At 29.8% G+C, this 22,493-nt stretch overlaps 1 protein-coding gene across 8 annotated transcripts in view; it reads left to right on the top strand.

The window, feature by feature from the left end:
- LOC124363539 (glucose transporter type 1) overlaps positions 1–11,542 on the top strand; it is a 154,057-nt gene extending 142,515 nt beyond the window's left edge. For 3 of the 8 annotated variants that reach the window (XM_046818792.1, XM_046818798.1, XM_046818830.1), the window contains one exon: positions 2,991–3,513. In XM_046818792.1, the coding sequence (XP_046674748.1) occupies positions 2,991–3,082 (92 nt within the window). In that variant the 3' untranslated portion in view covers positions 3,083–3,513. Of the gene's footprint in view, positions 1–2,990 lie in introns of all 8 variants that reach the window. The other 5 variants (XM_046818804.1, XM_046818850.1, XM_046818844.1 and 2 more) reach the window with 3 other exon arrangements.
- Positions 11,543–22,493: the final 10,951 nt, after the last annotated feature.

Genomic DNA, 22,493 nt, shown 5'->3' with positions numbered 1-22,493 from the left:
ACCCTTCCTTTTTACAATAACAGAATAAAACTTACAATCCACAGAAAAACATGCATATTTATGTATTATGTGGAAAAGCAAATGAAGTTTTTAATTTTCATTAAAGCTGGTAAACTTGAAATTGAAAGCCTTGTTTGTATGTAATATCCTCTTGTAAAATACTGCTGAATTTTCATATTGTTTAACAAAATTTTTAACATTTATTTTATTTAACACTTAAATTAGGAAAACAAAAAGAATTAATATGCAGTTAGATTGGGTTTCAAACTTGCCACCTAAGTACAAATTTTAAAAAATGTTCTAAATTTTATACTTAGACCAATCAAATTTAAGTTAATGAATCAAAATAATTCTGATCTATATTTAAAAATCAATATAAATTTTGTCAGAAATTCATATTTGTTTAGCACTAATTCCAAGGCTGTAGTACAATCCAGTGTTGTAATAAAACTCTGACGTAAAAAATAAATTTAAAAAATGATACTTGCTTATTTAATACACAGTAAACTTATAAGCAATACACAATTACACATATGCATTTTATTCAAGTACTGTTTTACCTTCTTTGTCGTTTATCTCTAAGCATAATAGCCAGTATTTGGGTTAAATGTTTCAAAACAACTTATTTACAAAGCTTAACTTTTTTTACTAATCTAAATGGTTAAAATAAAGTTTTAATATTTTGGAACAGATATTTTTATTAAAATTAAGATACTACAATGTATATAGCATATAAGTTTTACTCGTAACTTACTTGAAAAGTATAATAAAATATTTAAATTATTAAATATCTAGCTAGACTTTGAAATTTTACAAACTATATAAATAGTAAAATTGAACTATAAAATAGAGTCATAATAGCAATTCTTGTTTATTGTCATGTCATCACATTTTAAAACAATGATTTACTTATCTGGATTGCTTCAATTCTTAATTTTACTTCCTAACCTAGATTATGATCATCTTGGAGATTCACTTTAATTCATCATTAATGTAACAATGTTTGATGACAAACATGTCATATAAAATGTTTACTCACAATCACTACAAATAAATAAAATATTTAAAATAAAAACCATTGCTATTTTAAACATTTATGTTGATTATGTTAAAAAAATTAGTTGTACCATATCCAATCTTGGTTAATAGAGTTAACTAATCTGTTTAAATGTTGTCAGGCCCAATTCAATTCCTCAATATTGGCAAATAAAATAATGAGTAACTTTAATTTTCATGTGAACAATTAAAATTACCCTAACAGACTTGATTTTAAATATTTATAATAAAAAACAATACATAGGCTTTTATATTTCGGACATCTAAGTATTATAACAAAAATTTGTATCTCTCATTAGCATACAACATAACTTTATAGAGTTAAATGTTTATTTTCTTAGATCAATATTCCTTGGACTTTAATAGCACAAAATTACTCATGTACAAAACAAAAAATACATAATTTTAAACAATTTGTATAAGCCACAAATCTAGTTAATGAAGAATTATTATTTTCTTTTCAAACACACAAAGATATGACTGTAATAGAGTGATTTTAACAAAACATTATTACTTAATAGTCCCCTGAAAATAAATAGTACCATGAATCTATTTTTATTACTTTAGTGTTGTAATATATTTGGTAGAAGCTATACTAAGAAAATACAGGATACAATATTGGTTAAAGAGGTAATAGGGTGATAGAGAGTTGATTATGTACTAGACAAATTTACAATATTATTGGATTGAGGGGACAGTGTACTAGTCATTAATTTTGTAATAATTGTTTTTACAAAAAGCTTGTTTTTATCATTTTTTAGCTTTCTAGAAAATATATTTAGCTGTTATTCTACAGCAAAACATTAAAATTATTGCAGTATTGTTCTCTTATTTTGTGCAGCTAAAAATGAGATTAATAAAAATAAAAAAAAATTAAACCCACAGTATAATGAATCATTCCTTCAAATAAATGTATAGTTCTGCATGAATGAAACTAATGATGAAGTCTTGAGGTAGCAATTTGTAGGAAAAGCATTTGTGCATTTGTTAGCACAAGTCTTGCCACTATCTCTGACCACTTTGTTAGTAGCAGATGTTACTTAGACGTTTGCTTGTATATCGCTTGTAGGCTTTTGTTCCGATCATGCTTTTGTGAAGTGCATGAAATCATAGACCATTGCCATTGCTACAGAGTGGTACCATATACTTCGTAAAAGAACTGGTTTGTTTTATGATGGCTTCACAATTTACTCCACGCTTAGAACCAAACTGCACAGGCTGAGATATGATTTGTTACGTAACGTTGCTCTGTAACCATGTTGTTATGATACAGTGTCGAATACGTTTGAGAGGTGGTCGTTGTTAAGGAGTAAATACAATCCAAGACGCCATTCAGCCTATGCTTCTCTCATGTCTTCAGGTATGCCACTCTGGCACTGAAAATTCTCACAATTTATTAAGGTCTGCACCAGCTTTCACAATTGACTCAAACAAATACCAACACAAAATCGTATCACCTGGCCTAGATGCACTTTGGTTTAGTAATAATAGAATTTATTGTACCATACCAAATTTGGAACTATTAATTTCTCTGTAAAACAACTTTCAATTGAATGATCCTAGTTTTATTGATCTATTTAAATTATTTAATCAATTAAATAGAAAAATCTGAATATAAATTCACCTTATTTCCTTTGCCTACCAATGAGACAATTACTAATATATCAGTTACTCATAATTTCATTATAAACACCATTATTCGCACCTGGTACACTCTTCTATACATTCTATATATTTTTATTAACATAAAATATATAGTGCTTCAAGAGAAGATGAAATAATGCTTTAAAGGCAGACACTGACCTTATAAACATCGAATTCCCAGTAATTAAGTGAAGCGTCTCACTCTACTTGCGAGCGAGTGAGGATAGAATGTATGAAGTGAGAGGCTCAGCTGGGAATGTGGTGGTCTGTTGATGCTGTTTGTGTTCCAGCTGCTTCCGATCGTTGCTGTCGAGATCTGGCACAGCCAATTCGTCCCCCTCCCCCCCTCCCACCACCGCGATTCCCCAACAGCGCCGTCTGACAATGGGAAACTCTTAACATCGGCAATCTGTGCGTGGCCGGCCTGATACACAAGAGCGGAAGGGCCTGTCTGCTGTACTTACGACGCGGTCGCACGACTGACGCGTCTCCCATGTGTACGATAGGCCTCACCTGTATATTGCTCACTCCGCAACGATAGTGTGTGATGATCCAGATACTATATAGAGAATATTTTATTAATATAAGTGTTATCGAGGCACAATAGCGATCTCAATACGATATGTACATAATGATGACTAATAGTGATAGTTGGACACTGCCTATGGTTGCAGCCAGGAGGGGGAGGGGGAGTGTTGTGCTCGGGCCCGTTGGCGCTTCCCCCACGAGTCCCCCAGCGACCCTCAGCCCCCACCACCGCCCCCGCCGCGACAGACGTATTGATCTCTTCATCCCATCGTGATCCTCGTCTCCGTCGCTCATCGCTCTAAACATCTTACATTCTGTTGCAGGTTTAGTTTCTCTCATGATCACAAAATGTTCCCGTAAACTGTTGGCTGCTTGGCCCACTCACTCTCTGCACTGTAATTTTCAACTTTCAAGTTCTTGGTAAGACAATTTTTAAAGAAAATTAGCTTCAATGTGATCAACAAGGACATCAAATTGTGATAGATTGTTATAATGAACTAAATTTTAACATTTTTGCATTATTGACCACAATGGAAAACACATGTTGAACTATTTCAATATTTTCAAAAGTTTAAGAAACTTTTTGAGGGTCTGTAGGTTGTATAAGACATGTGCAAGTAAAAGATGTTATATCAAAATTATTATTGTATCTTTGTAAAAGATATAATGAATCAAATCTAATTGAACACATCTAACGAGGTCTCTTTGTTGGTTAGGATGTTTACTTACCTTATTCAAAACTGTCTGTTAGAATTAATTCTCTTGTGTACAAAAGTTATCATGTTCAAAGGAAACACTAAACCTGGCAGGTAGTACAGAATTAAATTATTCTTAAATATAAATTAGTGGCTTTTGATTATATGTTGGTCTTAATAATATATTAGTAATATAATAATAATATTTTATTTTATAACAAAAGTTCTTTCATTAGTTTTTTTCATATCTAAAATTTTGACAATCAGCCTTATTTATATAAAATAATTGAAAAATATGTCTATGATTTTTTTTATTGTATCTGCATGACTTTATTCTGTAAACATTCATTTAACAATATAACAAAAAAAACCTTAGTTTGGAATGTCTGATGTTGATGGACATTGTTAATTTAACGTAGTTTAGGGAGATGTAAATTGGTTCTATTGGAACAAAATGATAGTAAAGTGCCCACAAGATAACACTGAGTTAATAAATATATGAAGCCTTTATCTGTCCTTTAATATTCGGAGTGACTACTAGATATCACATACAATGTTTTAGAAAAATGTTAGAATTTTAAATTTATAAACGATTTATTGTTTCTTTAACTTGATTCAAAATATCAAGAATATGTCATAATTTATTTATAATTAATATCATAAACCAATCTTACTTGAGGACAGTACCAGAAAAAGACCCATAGCCATTTTACGTTTTTTTTAAATCAACTACTGAATATTTTACTTCAGTTATTTTTAGATTGAAAATATTTGGTTCAGTCTTGTTGTACTAAAATATTCATTATGGTATACAAATTAGTCATATAAGAATGGGAAATGATACAATATGATTTAGCCAAAGAGTAGTGTGTAAAGATATTGACTTTAAACTTGCTAAGCATGAAGAAAACATTATTGCAGATCTTTTAAGTGATTACCAGATAAAGGACAGACTGTCAATAATCAGCTAAGAAATTGTTAAAGGAAATACGCTTACAAATATACAACATTCATACTGCATGCATACAACATCAACAGTTAATGGTAAGTGCTAATAAGCAAGGTATAATAACTTGGTTTATGTGTTTAATGGATTAATAGTTGAGTAAATAAATAACTCCACTCATGAAAATTCTAGGTGTTCTGCGACTATAAATTATACAATTAAATATATTAAACCAATTATTGGATTTTTTACATATACTAGTGACATTTACTGCACTGTTTCCTCAAAACTGTAAAAAACGACCATTATTTTATAATGGAGCCTTAGTAGCTAATATATAAATTTATTATTGCAGTCAGTGGGTCACAAGCAGCCACAGTATTAAGACACAATTGCATAGCTTTGTTAAAATTAATTCTAGATTGTTTACTCAGTTCTGCACTACATTGAATCTCCTGCATCATTGTTATAGTTGGCAAAGCAATAAACAAATATAAAATTGAACAGTAACAGTGATGTGGCAGATTAAATATTCATGTAAAGCACTGTATACAAAATGAGCCTTGAGGCTACATTAATAATGAAGCTGTCACAAATATGACTTTAGACAAAATGTTTGGCTGAATAAATTTAGATTTGCCTTGTTTATACTATTAAACTTAAAAATAAAAAAAGACTACATACCATCAAACTGGATAAAAATACTGACAGGTTAAACAGATTATTTCATAAATTTCAAAATTCCTGAGATGAAGCTCCAAATAGATCTCATCTTATTCCATTTCAATTGGATGAAAACCCTCCATAGTTACGTTATACAACACAATATGTAATTCATTTGGTGTTCTATGGATTTTAATTGTTAGTTCTACTTATTCATACAACGTAAAAGTACAACATACATGGAATGGAATTAGAAAAGGACATTTTCAATCTTAAAACCACACTGAATTATGTTGTAAAACTAAAGTCCCTTACCCTAATTTGGAATAAACAGAAGAAAAATTTGGTAAAGAAATAAAAAAAACAGCAGAATGATTCTCAAAAATGAACAGTCTCAATCAATAAGTTGGAAGTCAAATACCAAACTAAGAATTTTAAACCCAGTTTTGATTATCGATTTTCCTTAGGTCATTCTGTGGTTACATTTTATGGATTTTTAATGATGGTGTTTTTAATAGCAACAGATCTTTGGTTTTCTTGTTAATTCAATTTTTGGTCTTGTATAAGTTAGTGGTGGTTGACTGAGCAGCTGGCCTACAAGAGCCAACTATGATGAAATCTCAGTGGTTACAGTCCAGTTATTGATTTATAATTTATTCTTGTTGTGTTTGTTTTAAATTGTGGGGTTCATTGAACTGGACCATTCATTTCTTTTCTTGTGGTTTGTAACATTTTTACGCTTTTGTTGGTTACAACTCTATATTTATAATTAGATTACAGTATGAATATATATGTCACAGGGTTTTCATCCACTTCAGAAGAAGTCTGGCAGGAAGTATTAAAACCCTTGTGTTCATATATTTCTCAAGTTCTGACAATGGTCAATATCAATAACAAGTATATTTTTCTTCAATTCTGTTGACAAAAATCAGTATTAAACATTGAACTAAGGAATTTATTCTTATTCCATTTAGAAAGTTTGAACTTTTAAAGAAAGGGATTTATTTTTAAAACATTACAGATTTTTTTAACACTTTATAAATATACTTGTAAATAAAACAATGGAACTTTATTCAAAATTCAATTTGCCAATTCCAAACTTTATTATTGAATTAGAAGCTCATCTGTGTTTGAAGAAAAGTAATGTCAGTTACATAATCCGTTTAAGAAATAGGCATATTATGGAATTTGAACCATATAAACTGCTTGATTCATTCAGCTTGGAAGTTTTGTATACAGAGTTGTGTGATCTGCTTTACATTTTTATCACATGGGATGAAGATTTATTATATAATAAATTATTCCTATATTTTGTTGTTTGGATTGAGTTACCAAATATATGTTGAATTGTTAATAACTATTCCAACTGTTATACAATTATGCATTGTGTTATAAACTGTTGCTTATTGTTTTAATACAATATCAATGTGGTTCCATTTGAAGCCAAATCCATCGGTTGAATGTATCATACTATAATCTATTTGAAAGAGAAATATAAGATTTAAAATAAATATTGTGTGGTGGTTACTTAGTATTCTGCTCTGTACCATGCTGCTAATATTTATTGCAATAGCTATAGTACGAAAGTAAACGCTTTTCTAAAACATCTTGAATTGCTCTAAACTGATTCATCTACCAAACAAAGATAAAATCAAATAATTAGAATTCTATTCGTTTCTATGAACATTTATTCAAAATACAGTTTAAATTAAAGTGTCACAAGGAAATATGTAAGATTAAATTAATACAATATAAATAGCACAATAAATTTATCTCACAACAAATGTTGTAAGATAAGGTTCTCTTTTACCAGAATACATCAGACTTTAGTAACGCAGATTGAAGTATGAAGCCCATTAGTATCCCACTGATAACTACAAACTGATATATAACAAAAATCCTAGAGACACATTCAAAATTCATCTTTAAAAATTAAACACGCAAAACATTTAAATTACTAAGTTTTTGAAATATATCCACAGTTTATATTTTGAATAATACGTAAAATAATACTTACCTACTTATAATACTTAATTCAGTTTGATATTGAGATCTGTTAAATAATGCAACTGGTGGTCATTTGACTCATTAGATACATTACATTTAATAATCAGCAAATTCATCTATTTAATACTATTTTAATTAAATATATATTAATTTGGTTTTGAATCCTTCTACTGGTTGATTGAATTAGATAACAATAATTATTGTATTTTTATTGATGTATTAAAAATAGTAAAATAAAAAATGTATCTGAAGAAATAAATATTAATGTACAACACAAGCTTAACTTATTTTAAGATTCTGTGGTGTCAAAAATATGGTATGGTATTATTTCTATATTTTTATTGAAAATTAGAGATCAAACAAACAAAATTACTTATACATTAAACTAACGTCTAATATGTCATACAGTACAAAGTCAATCAAACATATTTTCACTGGTAAATTCTGGATTTTGCTTCAAGTTAATTACATATGGATTTGACTTCAACTTGAACTTTAATTTATCTTTCTGCCACTGTTTTGTTACTCTTTGTCTCAAGGTAATGCATACCAGTTTTGTTGCACATTTTAAAACCATGTGTGTTTTAAAATAATAAAATTATTATATTAGATATTTTATATCTCACAAAGATTTATAACAACTCTCTTCAAAAACTTTGAATATCACTAGATATGAGTTGACATTATTCATGTAGTTTGTATATTTAGAAAGGTATCTATCTTCAACGACATGTAAAACTGGCTGAAAGTGACCGAGTCCATCAGGAAGTTTTAAATATAATTACATTTGAACTCTGAATTATTAACAAAAAATATTCCATTGGATATAATACATTTGTTATTTCAATTAAAGATTATGAGTTTAAAACCTGTAATTAAATATTTTATTTTGGAATCCTTCAAATATGTTTACCAAGTATTTACAATTTTATTTAGAACTAAGAAGAATAACTCTGTTCTCATTTAATTTTCAAATATTAAGAAAAGTTTGTATTATAATGCTGAAGCTCACTGCTTTTACCTTATTAATAAAACTTATTAATTAAGTTTATAGGTGAAAATATTTCTAATACAAAACCAGTAGTGGTTTTTAGAAACAAATCTGCTGTTCAAACAAAAAATATTTAGATATCTTAATTATTATGAAAGTTAGAAAATAGTATTTAAATTAAATATATTTTGTTTATTACTAATAATTATTATACCAAACTAGGCAATAAGAAATTACTTTTTTTTGAAAACCCACTTTATACTACAGATATAATTCTATAATAAGACATAAAAACCCAATGATGGGCTCGGCCATAATCAGTTAGAATAATTGTAATATGAACAAAAACTGCCTTAGTTTTAAGATGAAGGCTGGAAAGTACAGAATGGCCAGTGTTATGGAATAATCCACCTGTATTGAACAAGGAGAATATTTTAATTCATTATTGCAGAAATTTATTTTTCAAAAGTTGTACATAAGTATATATAAAACACAACCAATATAATGTTAAACCTCTATAAATTGTTGATTGTAATATAACGATTTAGTAGTGTTTTGTTAATTTTTTTACTGTTATCTATTAAGTATTTAAAAAATACAAAATTAATTGCTCATCAAGCGTTTTACCATATTGCTATGAGAAGAGGTTCATAAGCTTTTAATGAGTTCCAACTTTAAATTATATTAGTTATAAATTAATTCATAAACGTAAACAATTAACATGTGAATAACAAATGTTATTGTGTAAGTTGGGCACTGTATGTGAAATTATTTAATTATTGTAGACATGATGTGTTTGTTGAACATGTTTATGAAGTGCAAAATAAAAACAATCATTATGATGATTTTGGTATAGACAATACAATTTTGTCGTGTTCCTAATACATTCTTTTCTTACATTGTTACTACCAATCGTCATAAAATAAACAAATTGTTAGCTCATGGGAAAAACAAACTGTCCCAGAAATTAAAAGTTGTAATAAGTAGGTTTCATAGTATTAAAAATTGATAATGTTATTTCAAAATAATTTGTCTTTTCCAAAATAATATAAAACGCAAACTAGATACAAATTTGCTGTTATGATAAAAATGTTTCTTGGACTGATGCCTAGACTAGAGTTGTGTTATTTACCCCATGTACTTTGTAACAATATGTCACAAGGTAAAAACATATGTAACTCTAAAACCACTTATAATCCAGTTTTGAAAACCAGTAAGTTTTAAATGTTTAGCACATCAAATATTTCATATAAAATTAAACTTTTGTATTATTAAGTATAGCTTAAGTTTCATTCTGGAAAAATAAAATGTTAAAAATTATAATACATTAGTAAGTATAATTGTCAGACATTATTGCTGGAATATGGATGTTACAAAAACTGATATTTGCTCAGATCTATGACCAGTTGTTTCTAAATGGAAGGGAGCGGGACAAAACAAAAGGAAAACTTAACTATACTAACATGTATAATGTTGTTAAATAAGAGCCTCTACAACATAAGCTCACTGAAAAGCCAACCACAAAATAGCATGCACTGTGTGGGGAAAATATACTATAGAGCTATTAAGATTATAAGTCAAGAAAGGCGAGGTAAGAGCTGTCTATAACATGGCTTTCAAATGTTGTAAAAGTCACTTTACCAGTTGTAACGAGGCATTCTTCTGTTAAATTATGAGCTAATGAGCATTACTTAGTACTCTTGTAACATCTCACTAGCTGTAATTGGTACTTTACACCTGGAATGAAAAAAACTAGACAGGAATTGACAGGAAAAACTAAATCTATTTTTCAGTTTTTCGTAACACTAAGAGATCTCAACAGCCCATAATACTTCAATTCTCTGCCACTAATAAATCACTTAATTGTGAAGGGTAATAAATAATTATTTTAATTATTGTAGTAATTAAATAATTGTGAAGTATAATAAATAATTCTTTGAATTATAGTACCGTAATGAAAAAAAAAAAAACAAGCGACTGGGTTTAGTTCTAAGTAAACCAATCACAAAAGCGTCAATCACAGCCCAATAATGAATTTAAAATACCAAGTTTCTGTTTAAACAGTTCACATATTTTTGTTAGAGAGAGAAAACAAATTTTCAACAACTGAGCAAAATTTACTACTTTATTTACTTTAGGAAGTGTTTGAATCTCTTTGTCTACAGAATTACTGGGACTGTTTGTTTTTCTTGGATTGTCTTTCTTGTCAACATATTCAAATAAATATATTTATTTCTGTTATTACAAGAGCTCCTTTAAAATGATGTCATGTATAAAGTGAATAATAAATATATGTAACTAACTAATATTCTCTTTTAATAAACTTTTATATCACAATTTTCCACTGCTACATGCAAAGTACACTCTAAGTTTCATTTGATAAAGGATATACAACTATTAAGGACAACAAGAAAATTATGAAAATAATTAAGCAAGTCGTGTAAAATCAGAGAAAACAAGGGTGTGATCGTATGCCACCAGTCAGTTGCGCTTGGTCGACGGCTCGAATGTTATTCTAAATGTAAATATTGTTATTTAAAACATTTCTTTTGAACATACATTCATACTTTGTTGTGATTTATGTTAAATTTTTAAACTGTAATGTATGTATGCAAGTATTTTAGTGGTACAACTATAATAATATACCTAATCTAGACAGCATTAGATACTGGTATTCCAATATTACAAATTATTTATATTCTTTGCAACAAAGCTGTAACTGAAGTATTTTGAATATTTGCCAATGCAGTTTAGGTTATTGCTATGACATTGGTAAAAATTTAAACCTCTTCATCTTTTTGCTACAGTACTTTTCCTTACATATTATATTTTTATTTACGTTCTTTTTAAAATATATAAATATATAATTTTTTATTTATAGTTGATTCCTTTTAGAAGGTATGGTTAATAACTACCTTGAGCAATGGTTAATTATAGAAATCTTGGCTGAAAATCAGCCATGACTGTAAAAAGTATTTCAAAAAATGCAATAAAAATTATTCTATCTCTTTATTAAGTGTTTGTGTATATTATTTCATACTGTACCCATAACCTGTTAATATTTAGACATTTTTATAATATTGCTGTACTGAAATGTTTTGCATTTTACTACCAATGATTAATGTTAACATACAAGACTGGACGACTCAGAGAGAAAAAATTTCACCTGGATAGCAAAATAATAACAATGATTATGATGATGATTATCACTATTGTCAATATGACTAACTATTCTTACATTGTATAAAAGTAAAAAACCATGCAAAATTACTTATTTATTCTATTCTGAAAAAATAAAACAAGAAAGAAAATGTATTAAAAATCTGAAAATAAAAATACATGAAACATGTGAATAATAATTTCTTTTACAGGTCCATCTCCAATTTGTGTGCTCCCACTCTGTCTATAGGATGTATTCATAACACTATGTGCTCAATCATCTTTTAAAATGTGTTCTTGAACCACATTACTTGAATAATCTTCATCTGTAGGGTGTACTGGTGTAGCATTCAATTATTGAATTGAATTGAAAATAAGTTTATTCATAAAGTATACCACTTAAAACTTAAACTTAAAACACACACACACAATATTTATCAAATATATAGAGTATATGATAAAAAAACTAAATCAATTATAGTTCAGCTAACCCATACAATGGTATCTCTGTTAGAAACAATTTTAGCTTTTTAAAATTTTTTAAAAGTTTTAAAAGCCTCTTAATTCCACAGGAAGCCTCAATAAAAGTTTTACACCTGCGCTTGATGTTTTTTTGTTGAAGGATTCTAGCCTATGGAAGTCAATGGCAATTTCGTTTCTATGTCTGGTAAAATAAGTATGTCTGTCACCTAGTCTAGGAATTAAACTATCATTACATAGTTGTTTAACATGTAGTGTAGTATGTAACACATAAAGACTGTAGACAGTCGCCCAAGTGAGAAAAATGTTGGCGAACTGAAAAGACAAAATTTAGATTCAACATGGTTCGTATAGCTCTTTTTTCAAGAAGAAGAATTCTATCTAAGTTCTGCTTTAATGTACCACCATAAATAGCAATACCAAAAGCACAGATGATTCACCCCGTGGATAATAGAGTGCCTTTAATGTATTAATTGAACAAAATTTGGACATTCGTTAAATAGCATATAATCCTGAAGCAACTTCACTTACTACATGGTCGATGTGGAGATTCCATGTTAAGTTTTCATCTACAACTAGAGCTAAAAATGTTGTGGGAATAATTTTTTTTTAACTTGATTATTGACATTTATAACTGGATCAATGGGTTGTTTATTTTCGCCTGTTGAGGACATGATAAAATTGGGTTTACTTGCATTTAATACTAAATTATGGTTACTTAAAAAATTTTTCATACTTGTTAGAATTAGGATTGTATTATTTTCTAAATTATTAAATGATCTTTCACTAATCTTTACACTAGCGTCATCTGCATTAGCAGCACAAAGTTCTTGATAGACCACCAGGAAATGGAATAACAGATCGGTTGGGTCTAAAACCATGTTGTTCTTCATCATGTAAACACTGAGTCTCAAGATGATGTACTAATTGGTTGTAAGCTGCTCTTTCATAAATTTTGGAAAAAAGGGCAGTAGTGATAACGATTTGTAGTAGGAGGGATTCCTTTGAATCGCCCTTTTTGAATAAGGGAATTACTTTTGCTATTTTAAGAGTTGGTGGGAAAATACCACTGATAAAAAATTAATTTACGAGTGTACGAAAGGTTTATTGAGTTGTCTGCTAGCTTATTTTATTATTGTGATAGGAATTTCATCCAATCCGGTTGAGAATTTGTTTTAAAAAGAGCTTAACATTTTTGAAATTTCTCTTTCTGTTACTGATCTAAAATTAAAAGTAAGATTTACAAAGTTGTTGAGCCAAGGCAGAGCATTATTGTTATATTTACTTTTTAGTGCTAACTGTAGAATGATTGACAAATCAAAATAATTAGTAAAATTGCCAGAGGATCAACCAAAAGGCTACCACCAGTTGCAATTTCAATATCGTTACAAATTTTCTTTTTGTTACTGATTTCAGAATTTTCCAAATTATTTTAGATACATTGTTGGATTTTTCAATTTTATTTTGAAAACAACTGTTTCTATCAATTAAACTTGTCATAATTTTTGTGTAACATTTTGAATTGGTTGAATAAATTATGATCATTAATAGCTCTATCAGAATTACCTAACTGTATAATTCTCAATTTATCAAGTTTTAGATCTTGTCATTCAATGTCATCCCACTTTTTTTACTGTCTCGTAAATGTTTTTTTTTTTATTTTGAGAAAACATATATTGAAAGAATACATAAAAATGTTATAAAATACATCAAATTTGAAATTTACATCAGCATTATATACATTAAACCAAGTTTCTTTATCTAAAAAGTTAACAAACAAAGACAAATTTCTCTCTTTAAATTCCCTAATTTCTTTAATCACAAACTTATTTTCTTGTTTATCAATATTTACATTATTGATGCAACTGTCAAAAACATCTACAAGCACCAACAAACCATCATGGTTAGATATTTGAGTATATAAACCCTCTACTTTTATACAGAAATCATTACAATTAGTCAAAACATTATCCAAAGCTGACTCAGTGTTGCATGTGATTCGAGTAGGGGTTAACTAGATACCTCATTTTATAAAAATGTAACACATCATTGAACTATTTACTGCCATTACTATCTAAAATATTTATATTAATATCTTTGACAACAATCATTTAAAATTTCTTAACAATGACATTTAGGGAAAAACTTAGTTTTTCTAAAAAGTTAGCCATGTTAGAGCTGGGAGTTCTATATAATACAACTAAAACAAAATTAAAACCACTGAATTTATAATCCACTACACAACACTCACTTTTTTCAGATATAATACTCTAAATACATTACAAATTAACATTTTTTACTTCATTTTTTCTTTTCCTAGAACCATAACCTCTCCTCCAGATGTAACTTTTGAAAAAGAAGCATGCACCTGACAAACCCCAAAATTAAACCTAGCTATTACAGTCTCTTACATTTTATACTCATTTAAAACAATAATATCAGAATGTAACTCATTTACAGTTATCTTAAGAGATTCTATTCGTGAAGGTAAATGTTGAATATTAATGTGAAATAACTTCAATTTATCTTTCCAGATATTTACAAGACAAGAATTTATAAGATTTAAGTTATTTTTGTTGGCTCTGAATACATTGATGTAAACTATTAATTAAATCTTATGGATATTGTGGTTTTGTTACAATTGGTGTTGTGAAAACCTGCACTTTAGAGTCTGAAATTGAACAGTTGAAAAGAGAGGAGGCAGAAGTCTCGGTTGGGGAGTGTAGTTGGTCGTCCATACTCGTGGGACCTTGGAGTGTTGTCTCGATGGCAGAGCAGCAGATTCGTAGTGGATCCTAGAAGTGAAGATTTGTCAGAACTGCAGTGTTCTGTTGAATCTTTCCTCACCATTATCTCAAGCTGTGATCGCAGGCCCTTGAGTCCAAATGAGTAAGGCCATTATGGAGAATTCGTGTGGAATGTTCATCATTGACAACTGCCATGATTTTAACAGTTGTGTTGAGATATAGTTGATATAGTTCGGTGATAAAAATAGTTCAAGGGGAATGTTGTCCTTAACACAGCCATGGGTAAACAGGCCAATAAACTCAATTCTCTGTGCTTAATATGTTGTGTTTAATTTTTAAAAGCAGTGTCATAATCCTGTACAGTATGTTTCAAATTATACATAGTTTTAGTAACCAACCAGCCCATAAACTGATGTCCCACTAAGTAATTTGTATGTTAACTTTTCACTAACAAAGTTTGAAGCCAGAGGTGTATTAAAATGTTTTTTTTTTTAATTTGTTTGCCACACCCGCACTCACTTATTACTACGAATGTCAGCAAAGATGCAATGGGCAAAAGCAATTTTGTTTTGGTCTCTATTCATGTCCACTTCAACAATAATGACAGGCTCTTCTGGTAAGGGTTGGCTGATCTTCTTCTTTGTGATTGCAGCGTGGTTAAAACAGCCATCACGTAGCAATCTCAATACTTCTTCGCCAATTTTCCTTTTTCCCTTTCGGTTAAAATGCATGCCTTGTCAAGTGTAAGATCACGAGGCAATAGATGGAGTTCTAGAAGTCTGATGTTGGTGGCTGAACTTTTAATTTTGTTAATTAGCTGCTCATTAATTAAACTTATCTTATCATCTAAATTTGATGTATCATGTCTCTTAGGCAGAGAGAAAACTATAAAATTGGTGTTTTTTATTATCTCCAGTAATGTGTCAGTCATTCAAATCTTTAACGCTGGTGTCTTCTATGTTGTTGGTGCCAGCTATGACAAGGACAAAGTAATTTTTATTATAGCCTAGTGTTAATTCATTCACTACTCTGAAAACACCAATTAACATTGCACCTGATCTCACAACAGCTGTTACGTTAATATCCGTTTTTTGTTGTATAATATTACTTAAGTTTTTCCATGGCTATCAGACATAATTAACAGTCTAGGCTTAGTATAGCACTGTTTGTTCCTTTCTAACACATCTCTCTTCACGGGTTTGACATTCTTTGGCATATTATCTGAAGTCTTAGTAAAATTATTTTCCTTAAGGTAAGTAATCGTTGAAGCATTTTCATTTTCATCATTTACAGAGTAAACCATAAATTTATTTTGACAATACACTGAAACTACAGTTTCCTTTTTATTGATTTTTTAGATGTACATTCAGGATTTTGCCATTACATTAACTTAGTAGCATGATCAAACTTTTTCATAACAGAAAACAGTCAGAACATTTTAAATCATATTGTTTCGATATATTTGTTTGCTTCTCTTTCAGTAGAGCATCATTTTCATTCTGTAAATCATAGCTTCCAATGATCTAATTGAGTCCATCACTTTTTATTTTCTTACTTGTAAACTTATTGTATTTAGTGAGGTAATATCATCCTTTTTTTCTTCAGTTGCGAGTTCCATATTTAGTTTTTTTCCCCTTATAAGCTATATACTATGAAGACTTAATTACTGTATTCAAATCATCTTCTTATTAGTTTATCTTCTAGCTCTAATTCATAACATGATTTTGAATTTCTTGATTCATGCAGTGTTTGTTTTAATTCCTTATTTCCATGTAAGATCGCACTACCTAGTTCTGTGGCCAATGAGAGAGAATCCTCAAACTCAACCTCATTAGGGTCCTCTACAGTATTTGTGGCTTAAATCCTTAGGTTTCTCTAATCTGTTTCTTTTTTCAGAGCAACTAGGACATTGTGATAGATTCTTTTCTGCTAGTGGTAAAGTTTTTACTTCTTTATAATACAGATTTGTACATTTTAAATGGTTCCGTTGCAAAATATGGTACCAAACTTTGTAGTTTTGCCACACACACCACATGGTTCATCATTTGATTTTGCGATATTACTCATAAGATGGTGAATAACAAAACAAAATAATTTTCTTTAACTAATTAAATAAATAGCTAAAATAATTTTTTAACCATTTAACGATAAATTTATTAGCCAATATTTTGACTAAATACCATTAAATAATTTTATTTATCCGGATTTGGTTTATAATGGGCTTTCAGTAATAGAAAGCCAAGTTAATAGATCAATAATAGCATGAAAGAACCTCCTTAAAAAATTAATAATAATCAAGTTTCATTCCTCATGCAGACATGGATTGTTAAGTAACTTAGAATATACAAGCTTTCAACAGATTTTTATATGTTCAGCCTGTTTCTAGAGTTATAGATGAGTTCATACAATTCTTGAATTCAAATTATAAAATATTGATCTAGAAGTATAACTTTTTAAGTTGATAGAGTTTGTTTCATAGTTCACTTTCATTACGGGTTTACTTTACTTTTACCAAATAAAAATCGCTTATGAAGGAAAAAATGAACAAGCTCAATTGAATGTGTTTTATGAGGACAAAGAAGTGAAATCGGGTGTTTTGTTTAATATATTTATACAAAGACTCAAAGATTCTTTCAATTAAACTGGCAAAGACAACCACCAGTGATTGAAGTGAGCTCTCCCATAAGTTTCACTACAAACTGCTTAAATAAATCCACCAGACCGTAAATACTCCAAATTCCAGGAGTTGGGAGTGTTGCTAAAGGGAGGAATCCTGCATGAATTGCTGGCATTCACAAAAGTAATCCCTTTTAAATCACTGGACTCAATTTGGGATGCATTGATTACCTCAGAGAACCTAGTTGTGATTCCTATAAGTAACAAAGAACTTAAACCAAGCTCACTAAGAACCAAGGCTCTGAATGAAAATATCCCATGCCAAGTGGTTATGCATAAGAACATGATGATTTTAGTGATGTTGAGATTGTACTCCTAACATCATGAGCAAGTCTTTATGATTAGTCATCTTAGATATTTAGCTCCTTTGCATGCAAACTGCTTGACACAGGAACTTTACTTACCAACTGGTATTCATGACCCACAGGTCTCAGGTTTCTTTGTTGAACAACTGCTCTTTTTTTCAAAGATTCGCTGGCAACTAGCTCAAAATTGGACAACCAAATATTGCTTTTCTTACTGTATATAAATCTGACTGGAAGGTAGCTAATTTCATATGTATTAACAGAATATAACCCCAACCCAGAATTCCAAGGGAAGTCAAGATTACTCATGCAGTTGTTGCAATGATATTTTTGTGTAAGAACTACCCATCAAACTGTGAAGCATAGTTTTTTTTACACTACTGTTGGCCATGATACAAATGTTAGCCCATTAAGGCCACCCTCTTTTTCTAATAACTGACGTATTTTTGTAAAAAATTTTGGTATTTTTAATTGAAAACCTAATTTTACTTGAATTTCTAACAGTTCAGATTGTTATTTTAATTCAACTTTTGTCTTTATACTTAACTGACTATTCCAAATAGTAGAGTTGTTCCTCAGTACTGTGGATGCAACCAGTTATCATTAGATCCTATATAAATTAATAACATTTCTACTCTTTTGGAATAGAAAATGTCATAAACATAAGTGACTGCTATACAATGTTTTTCCTAATATGGTTGTATTTAATATATCAGATATAACACAGAGCACTATTAAACATATATTTAAACCGGTTTAAGAGTCGCTTTCACTCACTCCTAAGCTCAATCAATTCTCTCACTAGCTAAAGATAGTTGTAATAGAGCTCTCAAAAACATGAAGGGCAAAAATCAAACTTGGAGCCTCAAACAAATACCACTTCAACAAATAGAATGTAAAATAAATATTTCAATGTGACATGAATTGCATTTAGCACAGTTCATAAATGTATTTGTACCTTTCTTATTTACCAGACTTCGTAATTAATACAGGATATCCAAATAAGATAAACTTAAGATCAAAAATGTGACAGTGTGATAAAATGTCCAAAAAATTTACTAACAAATCACTCCTTGCCAAATTTCTAAGTAAAGCTCCATGGCACCCCTACTATTATTATCAAAATGATAAGTTTCACAATCTCAAAGCCAATAGAACTCGCTTTCGTAAACAAGAAACATAATGATGGTAAAGATTTCATAACATCTCATATTCAATTACTCTACACTATACAATCACATTATGTCACACTGTGCATAGCACAAATAAATAATTAAAAGTATATATTGAAAGAATACCTTTATGAATCAATGTACATTTATTGATAATATTGAAGCTATGAGATAAGAAATATTTATTTTTCTTCTGGCATGGAGGAGGGAATCCAGGTGCTTAGCAATATGTATTGCTTCATTTTTATCTAAAAGGTGTGTTTTTCTTATCTACTATTGGTGGATAACAATTCTTTTTAATAATAGTCTTTTAGTATCTTGGTTGTCATAGTTAGCAACACATAAGGAAGTGACTGTCATCTTTTTCCGTTCCTATAGGGAAACTTGAAGAGAAATAAGAAAATTATTCACATGATCAAAATGATAAAAAGTGGTGAAAAAATCCTTTTTTTTATAGCGATCAGTCACTTACAAAAATGTGTGAGCTTCATATAATTATTTTAGAGATAAGTCATTGTTATACAATAATAAATGTACTTTTCCCAAGTATTTTAAGATTTTTTGTTTTTTTTTAGTCAAAAATAAAATCAATATTTGTACCACAACAAGTATAAGTATTCAAAGTGACACATTCACAAATACATTGTTCTTGTATATATAATCATAAAGAAAGTTGCAGTATATTATATGAAACACAAAAATTCAAGAGTAGTTTTTTCAACCTCCGATCTCATGCCATGATGGTCAGACACCTGGTGGATCTGCAGTGTGCGCAGTAGTCAATCGTCCATCTTTCTTGCTACAACATTTGTCACTGCTGAGTTCAAGTAGCTATTATGCGCTGAGTTGCAGTCGCATAAGCCTTTCACTTCTATTGATTCTCGCACCAAGTGTGAATTACATAGTTTTGTTTGTTTCCTGCAAGAAGAAGGGAATAGTAGTGCAGCATAAATCCATCGGAGAAGAATGTGCCGTGTTTACGGAGAAAACATTATGAGTGATGGTGTTGTACGTGAGTGGTGTAGAGAGCCAAAGATGTTGACTGACACCCACAAAAATCGCTGAATGGTTTCAACTTTGACATTTCTCGAATTGATCATTGAATTTGACATCGGCCATCTTTAAACTTTTGACGCAATCCACCATCACTCATAATATTATCTCCATAAAAACAGCACATTCTTGAATGGATTTCTGCTGCACTATTCTCTTTTGCTCAAATAACACTCCTCCTCAATTTACATTTGGCAGGAGAATAAATAGAGGCGACCATATTTATGCGACTGCAGCTTAGCGCATAATAGCTACTTAAACGTGACAGTGACAAATGTTGTAGTGGGGAAGATACACAATCAACTACTGAAAAGACTGCAAACCTGTCAAGTGTCTGGCCATCATGGCGGGAGATCGAGATTGAAAAAAACAACCTTCATAAATGTATATAAGTGCTTTAAACAAACTAATTTGGGAAAAATCTTGTTCTTTTGTATAAATGTGTGAAATTTTCAAAAATGTCTAAGTCACACATAGACCTAAGCCTAGGCCTATTTGTGTTAGTGTTGGTGCTCAAATATTCCCAATTCACTGTTTGTTGTATCTGACAAATACTTGTCAGCATATAATAGTTCTCTGATGGTGTCAATCATGATAAAAAAAACAAGAGTAATGTCACTATAAAAAGTATAACCCTAATAACTACTTACAATACAAATCTTGTCCTGATATTCACAGCAGTTACATCTTTGAAAACTTCACTTTTGCAGAATTGCATAAATATAAACAAAAAACAACTACAAGTCATGTTTCTTATACCATTGTGTTTGTACTCTCAACAGCTTCCAATTTATATGAAAGTTATTATTTCAAACATTTATCAATCAATAAAAATATTAAAAAATGTAGAAACTCTTGTGGGGTTTTTCACCACTTTGATAATTTGCAATGTAGTGCCCATCATAAAATAAACAAAGAACGCTCATAATGCAATAAAATCATGCACCAGATGCCTTTTTACAGCAACTTCAATCTTTAAACATAAGAAAATCAACTTGACAAATTTTAAAATAGCGTAGTATGAAATATTTGTCACAAGTTGGATCACAATATGTGATCATAATTTTATAATAATCTGAACTTTATAATATTGTGTAAAGTTGTCATGAATTATAAACTTTTTGGAACAAATACTGTTATAACCACTGTATCTTTAGCCATTTATTGATAGCATATATTTATTTATGAATAACTTGTAAATATGCATTTTATAAAACCCTTTTTTGCCATATCTAGGGTTAAGAAGAAAGTTTAATGTCTATGAGAATAGACCATTAACATATGAGAGGTCATACAAAAGTTTAATTTATTTGTATTCCTTTTTTGAGACTTATCCTTTTTTAAACCTTACTCTGCTCAATCTAATGAGCTACTGGCCTGCGTGAGGATTGTATGAAATACAATTAAGGGGAAAGTCAATACAGTACAAGGTTGAGAGTTTAAGAGAGGCTGTGTCTACTAAGAGAACACCATACAAAATGCCACTGTAATTTATTATACATTAGTGATTTTATTTATAACTTTACGTTTTCTCAGAAAAGACTTCCAAACTGGGTATAGCACAATAAAAATTATTATTTATTTTAAAAACAAAGTGGACAAAAGACTAAAATATGTCACAGTTGCACGAAAAAAAATATATGAAAAGAGATAAGACAATGTCTCAAACTGCTAGTATTCATCACAAATATATTACCGAATTCTGAATAGTGTGGTAAATTGCCACAGATATGACTTCTGACAAAGAAAGATCTAAAACTCTACATACAAAAATTAAGGATTAAACACCACAAGGAAATAAGATATCTTTAGGTAGATCAGCAGATATAACAGTACAATAAGTTCACTTTTCAAGAAAATAAAACATGGAAGCCGGAAGCAAGATAGCCTCAAGCAAGTCACAAAGGTAGATATTGTGATAAAGCAAGATTGTGCTAACATTAAATGAATGCCACATGGGGAAGACAGAAGATAGTTATGGGCGATTGAGGCAAGTCCCAGCTGGTATATAGATGATAATAAGAGTATGAGAATAAAAGATATAGTAAGGAATACACTAAATAAATCTCTGACAAAATAAATCCTTTCATATAAATTTAAAATCCTATACAAAAACAAAGTAAGTTAGTTTTAAAAATAAAGGGTGGATATATAAGCGAGTTCATTTCTGGCTTATTTATACCTTCCAGTTGAGCCAACTTGGATACAGTAGAAACCGATGTGACACTTAAATTTAGGTTACATTTTCTAGGAGCATCACGTCACTAACCACAAATTTAGAGATATTGGGGTGAAAGGGTAAATCGGTAGGTCCAGTCTGTTACTGGGGATGACTGTTAAGCTACGTTTTCCTAGCTCCGCGACTGGGCTT

This window comes from Homalodisca vitripennis, chromosome 1, assembly GCF_021130785.1.
Source record: "Homalodisca vitripennis isolate AUS2020 chromosome 1, UT_GWSS_2.1, whole genome shotgun sequence".
NCBI lineage: Eukaryota > Metazoa > Arthropoda > Insecta > Hemiptera > Cicadellidae > Homalodisca > Homalodisca vitripennis.
Note: the sequence above shows the minus strand (reverse complement) of the source record. Positions and strands in the feature narration are given on the sequence as shown.